Here is a 20,338-nt window from a genome sequence, read left to right on the forward strand (position 1 = left end):
ATGATCTTAAAATTAGCTGTTGGATATCTTGAATATATCAGTGAATATATATATATATATCATATTGAATATATACAGTGGATATCTTGAATATATCAAATTTTTCCTTAATTAATACAGAATTATTACATTAATGTTATTGATGCATTAAAGGTCACAAAGTGCTTTCTTGCATTTATTTTTTTCGAAAATATCTTTCATATTTATTTATTTTATACAGATATGTACTAAAAATTAAACTTTTTTTAGATTCAGCACACAGTGAAAATAGACTTCTTACTTTTTTAATTTGAGCTTTTGTCAGTTTGGTGGCAACACTTTGATAAAAGCTAATTTTTTTCATGTAAGCATAACATGATCGTTCAAGATTTATTTTTATTTTCTGTGAAAAATTTTGTTAAGAATTATGCATAAAACCTTTTTTTTTTAATAAATTGAATATCTAAATATAAATTATAGCATAAAATAATAGATATCATTGAAAAGATAATTATTTCAAATTTTAAGATGATGTAAAAACCATTTGTATTTGTTATCACGGAAAAACTCCAAACTTACATTTCGTTCTTAATTAAAATTTCCAAAAAAATTCTCTCCAAGATGCAGATTCTCACCATTTTAAATATATATGTATCCTATTTGGTTGTTCTAGGGGAAACAATCTAGTCAGTAGTGGGTCAAAACACACTTATCTTAATTATAACACACTTTTCTTAAAGATCATTTCTGAAATTCATCAACAGGAATCAGTTAGGATTTTTATGGGCTTCTTCCAAAGATTACTCATGTATTCGATTCTCCTTTTGAAAAAACAAAGGAAGTATTAATGACGGGATTTAATACGCCGAATACATTATAATCTCGTCTCCAAACAGATTCTTTTACTAACGAAGAATTTTAATTAAATATTAAAAAATAGATAACCTAATAAAAGACCATAAATGATTATTTAAAAATGTTACTTAATTTTTGGAATAAAATAAAGATTTTAATCATCCTCGTGATTCTGAGAGTCGATTAATTATCTTAACAACACTTACAGCTTAATATGGTTATCGTTATAATCTGATGGAATCGGATTAAGATCAGTTTATCATCACAGCTTTAGCACCTAATAGCATTCATGAACAGTCGAGAACTCTTTAATGACGTAACTATTTGATCACTCTCAAACTATTATCTGTTAAGGAAAAGAGTACTTTAAATAAGTATCTAATCAATTCTTTAAAGTTAAGGGAAAAGTTTATTTTTAATGAGGATAGTTTGATTTAAAATGTCATTTATGTAAATAGTGGTTTAGAGATTTCTAAACAGATTCTGCATTTTAGACAAAAAAAAAAATTGCAATCACTAACGTAATCGATAGTTCTTCGTGATATTAAAAATTTTTGAGCCGGCGTCCTGGCATAGGGGTAGCGCGTCTTCCCCGTGATCTGGGCGTCCCGGGTTCGAGTCCCGGTTTAGGCATGGTTGTTCTTCTGTTGTTCTATCTGTGAGATGTGTGAATGTGCCCTCCTGTAAAAAGGGGTTGTGCAAGCGAATGAGTGATGCGTGAGTAGCAAAGTCGTACTCTTGGCCCTAGTTGGCGCTGCTATAAAAAATAAGAGACGTCCCCCTCAGGCTTAAATCGCTGTCTTCGTAACAGCGGGCTTGTCAGTGGCAAGTGCTATAAGAAACAAACAAACAAAAGTTTTTGATTTCCGCTGCAAAAATGTTGGGTTGATTAAAAACTAAGTATCTGGCGTTTATTCCTATGAAAAAAAAATTAAAGATGATTAATTTCTGTAATTCGAAATATCATGGCTTGATAGTAGTTAAAACAATTTATTTTTAAATTGTGTCCTTAATTGCATAACAGCGATAACATGCCTACAAAAAAATGTATTTAATGTCATCACAATACGGATGAATATAAATCCAGTAAATAATTGAATGAAAATAATTATTTCAAAATATATTTAAATATTTCAATCTGTCAAAATTATAGAAATATAATTTACAGATATGAAATTGCTTTTCCTGAAATGTATATATATATTGCTTTTAAAAATGTTGCAAAAATAAATTCCTTGTCGTAATATATTCCGAAGTGAGAGAGGAAAACCCTTTGTTTACGATGAAGTATAATAAATCATTTTTTATTAAAAACCAATTTAAAATTTTTAAAATTACTGAGCGAACATTACACAAAAAGCAAGTATACGCTAAACATAGCTCTAGGTTAAGCGACGTATTTTGTAAAAAATATTGGACGATTTTTACTTATTCATGTAGGTTGCATGTCGCCATTTACAGCTAGTATGCTATTTTTATAAATATTATTATTTCAAAATTTTGACCATTTCAAAACAATTAATAGAAGTTACCAATGCATGGTAAGATTCTCCAAGAATGGTTTCAATGAAAATTCTATAAAATGTGTTTCATTTTGAGAAATTAGTAAATCATAGTACAGACTATTTAAATTCATTTGTTTATTTCCCTATTTAAACTGAGTGTGTGATTGAACAGTTATCGTATAATCCTTTATTTCATTTCATGGTTGATGACAATATGATAAAGTATTTCAATCGAATAACGTATCTGTGTAAATTCATTTTGATAACTGTGGATACATGGAAATTTAATAACAATGTTTAGGTTTAGTTTTATAGGTAAATTAAATGTTTCAGATAAATTATTCGAAGCCATTCTTTATCTCCACTCAAATTCTTTTAGATGGATAAACTCGAACCATATAACCAAACTAATATCATTGGCCTATTATCTGAACATCAACGTTAAATTAAAATATTGTTACGAATCTGTGGTGCTGCTTCCCACCATAGTTGGTTCCATCATCAGAAAGAATGTTTTACAGTCATCGGTATTGGACGGAGTCCGGGTGTCGCGTCGGAGGTCCCAGAGGTTGGCGACAAACTTGACGACCATTTGGCGACTTTGGCGCCAAAATAGATTATACCCGAAACATCGAGAATTTTCCCGATCCGTCCATTGGGAACCGAGATATGCCTCGAAAGTTCCTGATTGGTTGAGAGGCTTCTAGCCCCGCCTCCTGAGACCTATAAAAGGAGGCATTCTGCAGCTGCCGGAGGGTAGTCGGAATCGACGGTGAAGAACGAGTCTTCCAGAGATTAGCAGAGCAACGACGGAGTCAAGCTAGTGCTGAACTGAGTTGTGCGCTACTGTCTGCAGTAGAGTCTTGTTGTATGCTGCTGTGTGCACGTCTTGGCTGAAGATAATTGCCTTCTCTATGCTGTATATAGTTGTCGTCTTTGTGCTTCTCTGTCCTGTCTTCGTGTAAATAAACGTCGTTGTTTTTTTTTCTACTGCCGCCTGCTGATTGAGCGTTCTCCACACCATATAACTTCCACTATCCAAACGAACCCGGAAATTTCGTAACAGTATTTAAAATGTGGATTCTTATTTAAGTTTGAATAAAATCTGTTAAAAGACTGATAATCTGTAGGTCTGTATTTTTTGTATGCATGTAAATGTAGTAACTCATGAATGCCATAACTAAGGAAATTCGGTATGTGATTTTGTAAATGGAATTAAAAATTCGGTCCTTTAATACTTTTGCATATATCATATCCCAAAAAATCGCCAAAAAAATTCGCCAAAGATCACATTCTAATAACGTATTCTTGGCAACTATTGTTCGCCAATAGTATACGGTTAATAATATACAAACATATTTATTGGAGGATATGAGACAAGGTTTAGAGAAGGCCACTCCACCGGGATAATTATTGATGACTCAAGGCATTTATCACATGAATACAGAAATAGTATTTAAAAAATGTTTAGTTTCGTTTAATTCATACAGATGCAAAATGCGTTGGCATTCTTGTTGCATTTTAACCCTATAATTCGATCGCTTTTATTTTCATACGTAATATCAATTTCAGTTATCATGGACAACAATAAAAAAAATTATTAAATATACTTAATATACTGCTCTATGCTGTATATAGTTGTCATTTGTGCTGTCCTCTCTTCGTGTAAATAAACGTCGTTGTTGTTTTTTTCTACTGCCGTCTGCTGATTGAGCATTCTCCACATCATATCACTTCCACTATCCAAACGAACCGGGAAATTTCGTAACAATATATTTATCTCTTGAATATATTTCCTAAGGAAAAAAAATCTTATAATTATCTTATTTTCGCAGCATTCAGAAAGCAGGTGGTTGTTGATCTAGGAAACTGGCTTGCATAGGACATAGGAATAAGCTTGTATAATATAAGTATTGCATAGGGTCATCTTGATCCTATGCAAGAACAGATCATGATGGTTAGATAATTTTTTAAAGAAACATACAAACATTTGGTCCGAAACTGTGCCAAACTTTTAATGAAACTTTGTTTCCTTTTTTAAAAAAGCTCATAGAATTCCTGATAACTTATATACGACTGCATTTTCATCCTTAAAACTTCAAGTACCTATACTCGATTGCAGAATCTTGATAAGAATTTTTTTTTCCTTATTTGATACATTACTCATCTTGCCGTATTAAATCACTAAAATAGCCTGATTTTAGAGAATATTAGAAAGTAATTCGGTACTGGTATAACAAACAGGTTGCATTTCCTAATTTTGTAGCCTTGCGGATGTCAACGTATGAAACTAAAATAATGTCTTTTCCTGTTACAAGGAATGGGAAATAATTTTATTTCCTACTTTCCATACAAAATATTCTTTCAAAAACTCAAGAAAATTTGTTCTAATTTAGCTTTTAATCTCAAAAAGATTTCAGCCTTTTTAAAGTTACAATTGATTTTGTGATACATTTTTCTGAGAAACAAACTTTCCAAAATCAAAGAATATTTGGCATTTTATTGACAAAATAATCCGCCCAAATCAAATTAAAATAAGTAATTTTTTTAATTAAATCATTGTTATTTTTATATTTAACAATGGTATCCCAATGCTTATATTAGAGTAAATTTAGGTTGTATGCACAACATTAATAACTAAGGCCGTGATAGCCTGGTTGGTAGAGAGTCGGATTCGCGTTCCTTAGGTTGCGAGTTCGAACCCCGCCGGCCGAAGATTCCCCGCGTGCTTGGTGGCTGACGCGCGTTAAATCTGTCGTGGTCGCAAAGTCATCCATGTCGAGAGTAATACCACTGGGGGTACTGGATCAGGGGTGATCGTTCTCTGATTCAGGTCTAAATTGCGATCTGTGAGTAAATGATATGTTTGAATGAATTCCGCCCCGTAAAAAGGGTTGTGACGTGTGTGTACCTCAGTGGTTCTTAACCTTTTTAAGCCGCGACCCAAATTTGAGAAATATTTGAGAAAAAGTCCAAATTTTTTCATTGTTTTATTTTAGATCGTATTTTTAAAAAATCTTCAATCCTACGATGATAATTTTTTTAACTTACAAATTTTTTATTTATTTTTTTAATAATAAAAATAAACAAAAGTACTTTTCGATCCAAGGAAAATTTAATTAATAATCAAGTGTTTTTAATAATTTTTATTGACCAAATTAAAATATATTTATAACTTTTTGAAAATAATTGACATTTTAACTTATTCCTAAAAAAAAAAGAAATATCAATACATATGTTAAGTCTTTTAAATTTTAAATGCAAGTCATACAGTTTTAATGAGAACCTTGTGCTTGAATACATTTTGAAAGATCTTCAAACCTCGGTTGAATGCTTGTCAAGGAGCACCTTATATCTATTTCAGGATTTAACTTGTTCCGGTAATTGTTTTTGATTACACAGAGAGCCGAAAAACCAGCCTCACACATATATGTTGTTGAAAAGGGCAATAATACTTTTAGGGCTTCTTTAACAATTATTGGCTTTTCGGTTTGTAATTTTAACCAGAAAGCACATAAAGATTCAATTGCTCTCGCTTTTTAATCAGCTGATATTTTTTGATCTTGTTAATCACATTCATTTCGATTGTTGATATTTATTCAAGTCGTCATTTCTAAAATGTCTGAAATTTGGTGTATTACTAACTTTTTTGGTTCGACTCAGCGCGACCAAGAAATATGCTTCGCGACCCAATTTTGGGTCTCGACCTATAGGTTAAGAACCGCTGGTGTAGCTAAAGTCGTTCTCTTGGCCCTTGATGGCGCTACTATAGAAACAAGAGGCTCTCCTCCTCAGGCTAAAATCGGCTGTCTTCGAACAGCGGGCTTGTCCATGGCAAGTGCCATAAGAAACAACAACAACATTAATAACTTACTATTGAAAAAAAAATTCAAAATGAAATGCGAAATATAACCGTTTACTTAAAAAAATTATTTTATTTTAAAAACTATTTTATAGCTCCATAATATCATAAAAATATAACATTTATTTCCTATGATCCTTAAAAATTAAATCTTTAAAATTTTCTTATTTAAGTGAGTCTGAGAAAAAATAGTGAGTCGCATCTATTGCATTTATGCTCACAAAGTATGGAATAATCGATAGTGAAGTTTTTAAAAAAGTTTATCACTCTGACAAATGAAAAATATGATACATTCTTTCAAAAAGTCTTGCTTCATACTATTTACTTTAAAGCAGAATATATGCTAAAAGAAATTTCAAACTATATTTTCTATTTATTTCTCTGAATACACCTTCTGTAATATTTTATTTATTTGTATAAAATACACTGCCTTCATTCTATTATCAGCTAATTTTATTTCCTTTGCATGGAAATAAAATTAACTGAATGTTTAAAATTCGGAATAAAATAATGTTAAAGTCATCTTTTAACAATTTTTTTGAAAAACTATGTTCTCGATATTTTTTATATATGATAAGGGAGAAAAACAAATATTTTTGTTATGTTCATACCTTTCTTAAAAATTCGCATAATCATAAAAAAAGGAAAATTTTGCCTGGAGTTACAAATCTAATTATTTATCACCATAATACAAATATTTACAAAAGACATTATAAAAAATCAGCTAATACGCTTTCTGTAATATGCTTTTTTTTATCCATTAAATAGTTAAACGCAGTTGAAATAAAGTATAAAGAAAACATATATCCAATTTCCAGATTCATATTGTTACGAAAATTTTTCTCCTACAATAAATACCGCCGATAAATCGTAATAATGCAGCGCATTTAATTGCTATAGTTCAGCAGCTTGCTTGCTGTCTAATCCTCCAAAATCTTTTTTTGTCGGCGACTCCGACTCCTCTCACACACAACTGCTGACGATCCACACAACTTCTGGAGATCCACACAACTTCTCCGCAAATTCAAATTGCCTGTCTTTTATAGTTCCGGGAGGCGGGGCTGGAATCTTCAGACCAATCAGGGCGTATCTGAGTGTATCTCGGGTATTACTCGATGGATCATGAAACTTCTCGAACTTTCTGGTATTATCCATTTAGTCGCCAAACTCGCCAAATTCGTCGCCAAATGGTCGCCAAGCTCTCAGGTCATTTACGCGGCAGCTGCTCAGCACAGATCTTACAACGGTTTTTCTCACGATGACACTATTCATGCCGGGTAGCAAAGTTACAGATTTGTAACAATATTAAGCTTATTGCTGATGGAAAAGCGATAAGGATATGCAAAAACTAGCTATGATCCGATTTATTATTAGTAGGATCATTGCTAGTTTTTGCATATTCTTATTGCAATCCTTATTTCATATCCCTGAAATGCAATCGAAAGCTCACTAAAAGTTGCTCTATATATAACTTTTATTTTACAATATATTTCTTAGGAATTTCATTTGGTGTGTGTCCGTGCGCTTGTCTATGAGCGTGCGTGAGTATATGCGTATACGTGTGCGTGCATGTATATGTATGTACACGTGTACGTATGTGTACTTGTATGTATGTAGCAATCCAATAACCAATACAGAGGAAAATGTATAGCAAGAAAAACATTCACTGATCATCAGGATAAGAATTCAAAGAGAACCACAAAAAAAAAGAGCCATATCGAACCATAAAATGAAGAAATGCTGTCTGCTCCTCAAATGATGTAGAAGAAAATTGTTAATGGAAATCAATTTAAGACACAAAAATAAGAAATTATATCAATAAAATAAAGGAAAATGTATATCACTAAAAGATAAAAAAAAGCGATACAAAGAACATATCTTTTAATGTGTATAATTCTCTGTTTCTTTTTTACTCGTACATTTTTCTCTCTTGCCACTTTTCTTCTTAACTCCGATTTAATTTGTTTTGTTTTATTATTTTTTTTTACTTGACGTCTTTTTGTTGATGAATATTCACTTGATACTTTTGCATTTAATTGTATAGTTATTTTGAGTGTGTGTGAATATATCTATATAGAAAAACGAAAACAAAACACAAAAAGCAATAATTTTCTTTGGGAAGCTTTGTCAATAAAAGCTTTAGGGAATGCAGACTTTTTCAGCATTTGCTTAGTTTTACTTGCGACACTGAGAATGGTTGGCGTTCCTTCAGGTTATCCCTAGTGATGAAGCAACTTGGGAGTAGTATGTATTTTCTTTTTCTTTTGTTTTTATCATCATTATCCCAAAAAAAAGGATTTATTTCATTATATGTCAATTATTTGTATACATATAATATATATCTGTATGTGTATCTGTATATATATCTGTATGTGTGAGTTAAAAAAGCGGAAAAGAGAATCGTACTTCTAGTTCTGAAGATGGCAGCGTGATATTCTTTTATTATATTATTTGGTTACCTTTCTTTTATCTTTAAAAATGTATTTATGATTATGTAATCGAGTATGTATAAACATAATTACATAAATAATGAAAATAATATTATATAATATTTTTATAAATAATTAAAAAATATATCACATTTTCAAACAAAATCGAACAGAGAAAAAAGATTTTTATTATTTACAAGCAATTTAGTTTTTAAGTGGAGTAAAACTTGTTTTTATGTATTAATATATTTCATAATTACTGAGAGTTAACTTTGATTAATATTCCCAATTAATTTTTAACTATGTCATATTAAAATTTTAAAATGTCCTTTCTTAGTGAATTTTTGAGTCAAAGAAATAATTATCTTTCAAATTTCATTATTCTAAATATAATAATCTGCCTTGTAGAGAATTACACAAGTTGCAAATAATATGAAAGTATATATGCATATACATTATTGTGTTAATAAAAATTTGATTATTAGTTGCTCAAGATTTCACGCTTGAAAAAAAAATTGCGATTTACAAATATCATAATAAACACACTAAACAATTATCATAATTACCACAAGACAATTTTAACACTATAAAATATTAGATTGCCCTAATGAAAAGTAGGCAAGTTGAATGAAAATAATACATTATTGAAAATCAAACAAAACGTCATTAGCGTTGTAATATAAATCCCATCGTTTAAGCAGCAGGTCCATGCCTTTGCTATCGAAAGATGGTGGCTGATTCTTGAGGAAGTTCTGCAAGGCTTTCTACACTTCGTCTTCCGATTGAAAACATGTCCCCTGTAATGCTCTCTTAAGTGGCTCAAAGATATGACAGTCACGGTGGGTGTTTCCAACAGAATATTTTAAAAATCGTCTGGCTTTCACTGGAGACATGTGGGACGGAAGAATGCAGATGGATCACTTGTTGTGTGAGAAGGCCTGGCCATAGGCTTTTGATTCTTTTCATAGTTTTATCAGAGTACTGTAGTTGTTGTACTGTAGTACTGTAGTTGTGTTGAATTGTAAGTGTTCCCTTGAGGCAGGTCAACAGTGGTCCACGGATCAGAAACTGTATAACCGTGCGTTGTTTCTATCTGGATGCTTGTATATAGAGCACAACTTTAACTTTCGATCAATTTCCTCTAATACGAACAGTTTCCACTACTGAAAGCCGTATGCTGTGCACACCCCCTACCACCCTTTATATCCCTTTCCGGTGGCGCTGCTATAGCTGCAGTCATTCTGACACAAGTGTCCACTTTTCATTTGGGTAACCCAAATATCATAATTATAATTATTCTAATTAAAATTGACAGTAGCTGTAAAATGAAAAAAATGACAGTAGCTGTAAAAACAGTTGTCTTCTAAGAGACATTAATAATTGATTTTTACATGGCTTATTCTATTTCTGCCCTTTTGAGGGCAATTAGCTCGCTTGATTTTCAGAAATAAGAAGCATTTATTTCCCCTGGTTATTAATTTTTTCGTCTGTTCCTTCTTCCAGTTCTGCGCCAACCCTGAAGTGTCCGATGTCAAACTGTTTCCCACTTTCGCCCGCACGAGGCCGTCCAACACACTCATATCTAGATCCGTCGCATCTCTCCTGCTCACTTTCGGTTGGATGAAAGTATCCTTTCTGTACTCCATAGATCCAGACAGCACCTTCAAAGAAATATCCAGAACCATCGTCAGTGCCCTCGATGATGTCGGTATTCAGATCAAGTTCTTGGGAACATGGTCCTATATATATCATCATGGATACGGCGAGAATCCGTTCGACAAGCTGGTCGAACAGTCATACCAAGAGAGCAGGAGTAAGTATTGTTCCAAACAATTCAATAAGCACAAAAATGCAATTGCCGATAAATCTGAGGTAAATTTAATCTGATGAAAGATCCACGTGTTTTCTCTGTTGTTTTGCTTACAGGCGTATTGCTGTACCAGAATTTCTTTTTATACTAACTTGTGGAATAGTACAACTTTTGTGCCAGTAATAAGTTGAGTTTTTATTTCTCTGCGTAAACTTTTCAGTTGTATCTTAATTGCCCTATAAAACTTATGCCTATTGTGTCTTATCAGCAAATTACGATCAAATGTTATAACCATGAACGAATGCTTATTTATATCGAAAATATCATATAGAAAAAAGCTATAAAATGATTTTTAGAGGTATACTGAAAACCTTATAGAAATAAGTTACTTTTCAGAAAAACGATACTGCATTTTTACCGATAAAATTAGTACTTATATACAAACTACTGATTAATAGTCTTTTACGATTTAACGTATAAACGACAATTAACAATTGTAAATCAAATTCTAAATAAAGCATAACCACTTTTACTTCGTTGAATCACATTTTTTTTAAATTTGATAATAATTAAACATTATTATTAATGATAATAATAATTTGTTATTCAGCTACCCGCTCTTTACTATTACTTAGAGGACTAACAAGAACTTTTAACCTTTACCATTAAAAAAAGCATTGATCAGTTGACACTTTAATGTAAAAAAGGCATCTAAATACACTACTATTTGCATTATCTACCACTTATCGCCTTCGATTTCACATACTCCTCATGCGAACCAGTTAATGACATAATATTTGAAGGTCGGTATGTGACATGGATGGACCAAAAATATCCACCACATTATCCACAATTGGCATCATTGCTCGTATTTTTCTTGAATTAATAAAGGTGTTTCTCCACTCCATTTAATTCACGAACCAAAGTTGTTGACAGACAATGTTTGTCTCTTCCTATTATATGTTATATATTACATCAAGAAATATATCATGAAATGGGCTAGTTATTATATTGAAGACGTTTCATGCTCGTCTTTAACATAATTCTTACGAAAGAAATAACGACATAGGATTATAATATAATAAAATGAAAAAATACTACATAAGAAAGATAAGAAATAAAATCATTTGAAAATAATAATCGAACAATATTTTTATGTGGTGTGTTTTGAATATTATTTTATAATAATATTTCATTGTATGCCCATTTTCTAGGCCATCAATGCTGCAGGAAATTTTGCATTCTATCATGATATGTCACAGTTATGTAAAAATAAGGAGCCCAAAATGCATGTAAAAAATCAATAAATTCCCATTTCCAAAAATCAAATCCGAAAGTAAAAGAAATGCATGTTATATCTGAAGAAGATTCTGAATTTTTTTTTTTTATTTCATAAACAAGGTTTCCTAAATATTCTTGACTCAATTCATAGACAAATAATACGCTAAATCATACAAATTTGTGTAAAATATTCAATTAATTATTTGAAGAAAATTGTTATTGTAATACTAGCTGAATTTTGCACAGTCTTTAATTTTTGACCGAAAAGATACTGTACATCAAACCTCCCGACACAAATTATAACATTAAATTTTTAATATAAACTCATTGGTTTGTAGTTATTTTAAAATCTCTTCAATAAATAAAAAGAATTTCATTTCAAATTTTTAGAAATATATGAATATAACATCTAAATTTTTATAAATATTTGAATTTTTTTTATTTAAAAATATGCTCGAAATAATAGTTGAAATACAGAGAAATAAAATATTTACAAATAATTATGCAGAATGTATATTTTATTTCACAAGAGTCTTCAATATATAATTGAAATAATTTTATTATTTTTAATAAATACAAAGAAAACAATTCAAAAGGAATTTTTCACATATTGTTTCTTATATTTATAGATAATTGTCTTCAAAATGAGGAAGACTTCTTCCTTTTTCATAAAATTTGTGTAATTGGTTTCTTTTTAAGTATTAATGTATATAATTTTGCTCATAAACAATGATAAATAGAATTGTATTATAACTAAAATCAAGTACAAACGAGCATTTGAATTTTTTAAATTGCATTAAATTTACTTACCATGCTATATCATAGCACTTTATTGTCTTTAAATCGCCTGTTTGTTGCTTTCTAGTTTTGTTATGAAATTTTTCATTATTAATTAACATTAATTTCATTTTGATTTCATTACCTAACCGTAATGGAACATTTTAATAACCAAATCCCAAAATCAATTAAATTCTTTTAAACTGTATTTTTAGATTTTTATTTTTGTACGCATTAATTATTTGTCTTTAGGTTCAAAAATTTTTTAAAGTGATGAAAATATTTCTTAATTATTTTATTAATAAACAATGAAAAAAAGAAAGAAAGATTCCTCGAGGAATTCCAATTTTATTGTAATAAAAATCAAATGTAAATATCTGGTGAAAGCTGTTATTTCGCGAATGAAATTTCAACAGAAAGCTGTAACTCAAAGCATTATCTTAATTTAATTAGTATCTTTTTATTAGTTTTTAATTATGGTAAACACATTTGCTCAACCCTAATTATATTTTAAATATCTTGTTCCATATGCACTGATTCTTTTAATTAGCAGATGGTTTAATTTCCCTTATTCTTCCTTTTAATAATTGTATTTATCGTTTTCATTTTCGAAAATGTCATGATTTATAATGCTTGTACTGTAAAATAAAATTTATCAAAAAGTAAAGTTACGTATCTTATCTTTAATTAATGGTTTCAAGACGTTTCTAGTAAAAAGATCTCATATTTGCTGAAATCTTATTTATTTTGATACCATTGTTCAATTACAATAAATTAAATTAAATAATTTCATTATAATTTGCTTCTGATAATAATTTACACTTAAACCAAAAGTAAACAAAAAAATTAAAATCAACACATATTCTTATTTTTCAAATATTTGTAATTTGGAGAATTTTGAAAGTAGTATGAAAATATGAATCAAAATTGCTGAAATCTGATAGGCGAATTTTTCACAAAAATATTTATCAGAATCAAATTTCAGATCAAAGAATTATTTTTTTATTTGTCTATTTATTGCGCATTTTTATGAGAATAATATTTTAATGCAACAAGCTAGAGGAATGAATTTTGGTACACTATCATCATCACATTTATTTTTTCTATGTCAAATTTTAAAATTGAAAGGCCAAAAAAAGGGGTTCACAGGTATGACCAATCACATTCCATGTGACTGATAAAGGGATGTAATTGGGGACAACCAAGTGAAATTTTAAGAATAATCCTAAGTACACCATTCCTATTAATGATAGTGTCATTCTTCTTGTATTTCCAAAATCTTTTTTCTCTCTGAATTCATCGCCAAATCTCCCAGAAGTAGCCAGTCGAAGGTAATTGGCCTACTTTCCATTTTGCATCCATAAGAATATCTGTAAATATCCTTTCTTAGAGAAGAACAGGATAATGTGGCAAAAAAGATGTGGTATATATACATAACATTATCTATTACAAGAATTTTCTATTCAGAAATTTTCTTCGTATTCTTCTCTTTCACTGTCCTTGAAAATCAAAGAACTTCTTATATAAAAGGCATAATTATAGCGCTATACGATGTCGCTTTGTTTTGTACTTATTCATATTTAACGCCAAAACTCAAAAGAAAAGAAATAACAATGCTTTTTTTATTAAAATAATAAACAACCTGTGAAAAGAAATGTAAAATATCTATTATATGTTAAATGTTTAGGGGATTAAGAGAGTTCAAAAAGCCTTGCTTTCTTCATTCATATTAATTGCTTGAAGAGCAATACATACTAAAATGAAATTCAAAATGAATTTTCTAATTATTGTTCGAAATAACCGGTCTGGTAATTTAATTGTAATGAAAAATATCCAATACCTTCCGTCTATCATCTTCTATTTTGTACTCTCAGTGCATGAAAAATAAAATAATCGAATACTTAAAACGCACGATAAATTAATGTCTTGAACAATCTTTTAAAAAAAAATGAGAAAAAAATATCTTCCGATGTTATTTATTGCAAAAACGACAGAGGAAAAAAGTTTTTTTCTTAATTTTACCTTTTTTTATAAATTGAAGTTTTCATATTGAATTACTAAGCGAATTTTTTATCGCCGCATTTCAAAAATTTATGAAAGACATTATAGAGACTCGGTTAATTAACTTGGTTAAAAGCTATTTATTCACTAGTCCGTAAAAACAACTTATAGAAATAAATAACAAAACACATAATCATTATCCAAAATCAAATTAAATTATTTTTAATTCTCATATTCAATTCAAATTGCGGATGAGATATAAGGAGTTTAGTTACATTTAGTCCCATTTTAAAGCAACTCTAGGGCTATTTGGGCTACGTAATTTTCAACCACGGTCAGATGATGAGGACGACACCTGAGCTGGCAGCCCCCCCCCTCCACACCACACCACACCAGCGGGAGGGCGTTTGGCGGGACGGATTTAATGTGTACCAGACCCGCTTACACGACGGTTCTTCGGTGGAATCAGGGTCTCGAGCCTGAAACCTTACCACAGGCCAACGCGGCCCCCCTGACATCAGAAAGGAAAACAATTATTTTATTCATAATAAAAAAGGTTGATTAAAGAATAACTAAAAATAGCTTTGTATTGTAAGTAGTTTTTATGCAAGTTTCTTGTGATGGGCGCATACGCGGGTATATGTATGTGTATGTCATTAATTATTTTGTGCTACCAAAATTTGTATAATTTTAGATTTGAACCGATGTATAATAAATATGACGTAAGTAGCGTGAATATCTCGTTCAAGAAGGATCATCCAAAAAGAATAGAAATGATAGGGGATGATTGCCCTATGCATCATCACAATGAACACCAATTACACTTAAATTGAATTGCTGTTTGTTCACTTCATTGCTTAAATAACTTTTTGATAATTGCAGTTGCCAGGAAGCTAGAAATTCAAACTAAAATTTAATCCCTAAATTCGAATACTTTTTAACGTATGCTTGAAAGAAAGCTTTTACGTGCATTCTCTTGATTTCTTTTCATCCTCATATCGTAAACTTCATATCATACCTCACCAAACGTACATCGAGTTGAGAGGAAATTTTTTCTTTATAAATTGGGAAAGTAGAATCTAGTCTGAAACAGAATGTAGCTTTTCTGTTAGTTAATATACATTAGACCGAAAAAGGCTACTGTACAATTTTTATGCTGATACTAATTTTAACAATATGATAAATCAAATGGTAACCAGTGTAATTCATACAGTGTGACTTAAGTGTAACTGATTGCTGATGTTACCAAAATTTGTAATTGGTGGCAGCAATTATAATTGAACCAAAGTGTGCCCATGCAATTTATTAATACAGTTCAGAAGCCCGAAATTAAATGGTTTAAAATTTCCGCCCCATTTTTATATGAACGCAAGGTTTGCCGATATAATAATTGCAATTGATAACTTGTGTGACGTAGAGTCATTGATTGCTACTGGTACCAAAATTTGTAATTGGTACTAACAATTATAATTGAACCGAAGTGTGGCCATCCTTTTTATTAATAAATTTTAGAAGAACTAACTTGAATAATTTAAAATTTCTTGCCCATTTTTATGTGAAAGCAAAGTTTGCCAATATGATAATCATAATTGATAAGTAGTGTAATTAAATTTAGTGTGAGTAGTGTAATTGATTACTATTGATGCCAGCAGTTGTAAATGATTGCGCTAGTGATTTTTTTCTGTAATCACCATCAGAGTGAAGCCATTTACGGCCTTCACATTTCTTGTTGAGTTCTCCATAATTTAAAATATAATCTTTTAAATTCATTTCTTGGTGCTTAATGATATTATTAGTGTTACATCAGAATCTCCATATTTAATATTTGCAAATAAGCTCCGTTTGTGAGGCTGCTAGTATTATATTCTAACAAATGAGATTAAAACACTCTAGAGAATAATAATGAGTAACTTTGGTAATGCGAAACCACCAAAATTCTATAATATTTCTGCCTTCTACTTTAGTCTTAAAGTTGGATTGAGAGATTTACAGAGATTCTTAATAGACGCTATCTCAATGACCCTTGAACTCAAGAAAATGTGCGGGATATTTGGTGACAATTTCGGTGGCTCCAGGAACAAAAATGAAGGTTCCCGAAATCGCAAGAATTTTTGCCCTACCTCTTTTAGGAACTGATAACTACAGAGTCTAATGAAGAATTCTATGGAACATTAAGCTCTGTTGAAGTCATATAAGCCCGAGATGTTGAAAATGAATTCAATCATTTCTCTTCCTGGATTCGAGTTCGTACAATGAGCTATGATCGCTGAGCGCTATTGTTGCTGTTTATATAATTTGGTATCTACTTCCGTTTTAGTTTATGGGAGTTCGTTCTTAAAAACATCCTGGCAGTTTTTTTTTTTTTTTTACTTGCGTTTCATGTTATCTGCAATCTTTTTTCCTGTTATATTAACGGAGCAGAGGAAAAAAAAAAGTAATAAAGAATTTTTTTCCATTATCTGTTCTATAAGACTGCATTCACCATACGATTTTCGTAACAGTATTATCCAAATCAGAGAAATTTCGAAGTAACTCAGTTCCTTTCTAAAATATCCTTCGGTTTGTTTTTTTTCCCCTTTGCTCCGTTTATATAACAGAAAAAAATATTGTTAAATTAGTGAATTATTAGATATTAAATGCAAAACAAAAATGTGTTTTACGAAATGTCTTGAATGAAGAAAGGCAGAATTGCTACATTTTCGGAGTCAGCCCCTGATTATGAATCATTCCAAATACACATGCAAGGATAATATCAACGAAATTCTCTGGGCCAAAATTTTTACTTACAAATATTATTTTTTTCATATATTGGGCAATAGATACAGATTGTAAATTCGCCGGTATAGTGAATATAAAGCTTCTTTTATTTCAGATATTTTTTGAAAACTGAAATATAAATATTAAAAAATCAGAAAAATTGGTTTGATGTGTCTAGTGAGATATATTTTGGCATGCCTCAAATACAGTAACATTAGATTTATTGGAAAATGACGATAATGAGGAAACAATGGCATAAAAATAATAGCAAGTTGAGAGGAGAACACTCCCACTGATCACTCAGATTACTATCTGGTCATCTTCAGATTACTAAAAACTTCTTATAAATGGTATATTTCAAGCAAAACAAGACAAAATAATTCATAAATTGTACAATATTATATTCATCAGAATTTCTAGATTATTTATATTTTTTATATAAATCATTGTAACTTTTATCAGTAAAATAATCGATTTTTTTTCCTTAATAATAATTATCCTACTTGACTATATTTTCAATAATTGGTGCTATATTTTGCACAGAATCTTATGAAATTTCTCCCAGAAATCATTATTTTACATGCCTTAAAATCGTGTTAAAAGTGCTCAAAAGTCTTTAAAAGTTCCTCTTCAAAATGTACTTTTTAAATACGAATTTTAATGTCAAAGTTTAACAATCTCTCAGCATTCATTCATTTCAGAGGAATAAAAAAAAAATGTACGGAGATAAGCAAACGGACTAAAATTCTTCGAACTCAAACAAAAGAAGAACCACTCCTAGAAACTTTCAATAAAGTATAACTTTCTACAAGTGAAACAGGAATTTTTGACCTTCACTTAAAAATTTTGCTTGTGGTAGAAAATTTCACATTCTAACGCAATTAAAAACGTGCTTAGAGCTTATGGTAACGAATAAATATGGTGATAAATGGTTATTTTAATTAAAAATGAGATTCCTCATCACAAATCTTGTACAAATGCTATTGAGAAAGTCGAAAATAATAGATTTTATTTTGTATACTTCATTTTTAAGAGAAAACTTAATAAATAAGCATAAGTTATTTATTAAATTTTGGATTTTTCATGGAAACATTTTAAAACTATTTTATAGGATATTATTACAAATTTTAGGACGGCAGCATCATAAGATGCAGTTAATTTTTTCTTTATACAAAGAATGTGTGATGTAGTGTTTTATGTTCTTTACCTTCCAGGTTTAATTTCAAATATGAAGGAGAATTTTTGTTATTTCTTTCATTTTCAAAGCATTACTAATTGATGATGCAAGTGTCGATCTCTATCCTAACACTAAGTGGGAATATGAAAATGAAATACTCAACTTTTTTTAACATTATCGGATAATATGGACAGTTTAAAGAGCATTTCCTCAAAGGTTGATGACCTGAAAATGCAATGAAAATGACCAAGTTTGATATTTTTACGTGCGCACAACTGGTTACTTTACTAAAACTTTTAAAAGTTTATTATATGGAAATTTTTTACTTTGAGATAGTATTTCGAGACACTGTGTCAAGATTCAAAGGCATTTTCCTATTTTCAGCCAGTCAAAACTACTAATAAAGTGTGCGTGTGCGTGCGTGCTTGCGTTAATGTATTGAAATTTTACATTACGGATTGTCATACTTAGAGCTGCCAAATTTAGCATCACATGAGCAGAAAAGGGTTAGAGCTATTAAATTAACACTGCTTTAATTTATGTCAAAATTTGATTCCTAAAAATATTTTCGTATAGGAACCACGAATAGTAAGTAATATACCTGGGATTTGATTGAAAATTAACACAATCGCTATTTTCTGCAAACCAGCTAAACACTAATAACTGTTTTTTCAAATCACTATTTAATCGACGAAACTTCTAAATAGAATTTGTGGTGACGCTTTATAAGCCAGATAACAGTTACGAGACATGACAAATGTCTTTTGTCTTGTGGTCATGTTACTCGGCTACAAACCATAAGGTTGCGAGTTCGATCCTCGCCTATCGCTAATAGCAACAAATTAATACCATCAACAGAAGGGAAAGAAAATTTTATCCAACAATGAATTCATAAAACTTTTTTAAGAAATTGTAATTAAAAATTAAAACTTATGATCGAGTGAGTTAAAACTGTAAACATTGTGTGTGCCAAATATGTGCAAAAATAGGATTATTTTTCTTTTTTCGCTTTTTGCACATTCGACATTTTTACTTCTTTTAAAAATAATTTGAGTAAGAATTATCCCAATCCCACAATACTGTCAATGAGTTCGAGTATTATTTAGAGTTGCAGCTTCTACAAAGAGTACATAATCGACTCTAATTTGTTCCTATTGTCGTCTGCTAAATATATAATAATTGAATCGATTGATTTTGAAGAAAAAAAGCAAACTAAATATACTTACAATAAAAAATTTGTACTTTGAATATAAAATTTTATTTTAAAAAATTCTCGAACATTCTTAATTTTTTGTTCTGAAATTTTTGATATTCATTGAATCATCTATATAAATTATCTATACTTATATAAAGCTCAATGTGTGTGTGTGTGTGTGTGTGCGTGCGTGGGTGTGTGTGTTGAGGCTCTACAGGTGCACCTGGGGTCCCTTTTATTGGAATTTTTAAATAGAATTTTAATTATTAATTATAAACTAACTTTCCAGCCAAAAAATCTCTTCATTTCCCCACCGCCAAATCAGTAAGACTTCAGTTTTTTTTCCACGCTAAAAAGAATAGGCTTAACAAATTTTCGGTGGCTTATTTCAAAAGATTCTGTTTATTTTTTTTTAATGTTTGATGCATTTAAAACTAAACATTGTTAATGAATCGATCTTTCAGATTCATTCTGAAGTACTTATGAATGAAAATAAAACAGAATAAAGGAAATTAAAAATTTCTAATATGCATAGCGTTACCCCAAATGGAGTAGAAAATTCACGCATTTGCGTTACCATAATTGGCGTTGAAAATTCAAACATGCGCATTGTGTTCTGATTTTTGACAACTATTTTCAACGGATACGGACTTGGTTTTGAAGGCTTAATATGTTTTCGACAGATTATTTCAAAAGATTCTGTTTATTTT

At 30.2% G+C, this 20,338-nt stretch overlaps 1 protein-coding gene across 1 annotated transcript in view; it reads left to right on the top strand.

Annotated features, from left to right (window-relative positions):
- Positions 1–20,338, top strand: part of LOC129963617 (guanylate cyclase 32E-like) — a 305,080-nt gene that overhangs the window by 163,936 nt on the left and 120,806 nt on the right. The window contains exon 2 of the mRNA XM_056078095.1: positions 10,134–10,443. Coding sequence (XP_055934070.1) covers positions 10,134–10,443 — 310 coding nt within the window. The remainder of the gene's footprint in view (positions 1–10,133; positions 10,444–20,338) is intronic.

Source organism: Argiope bruennichi, chromosome 1 (assembly GCF_947563725.1).
Source record: "Argiope bruennichi chromosome 1, qqArgBrue1.1, whole genome shotgun sequence".
NCBI lineage: Eukaryota > Metazoa > Arthropoda > Arachnida > Araneae > Araneidae > Argiope > Argiope bruennichi.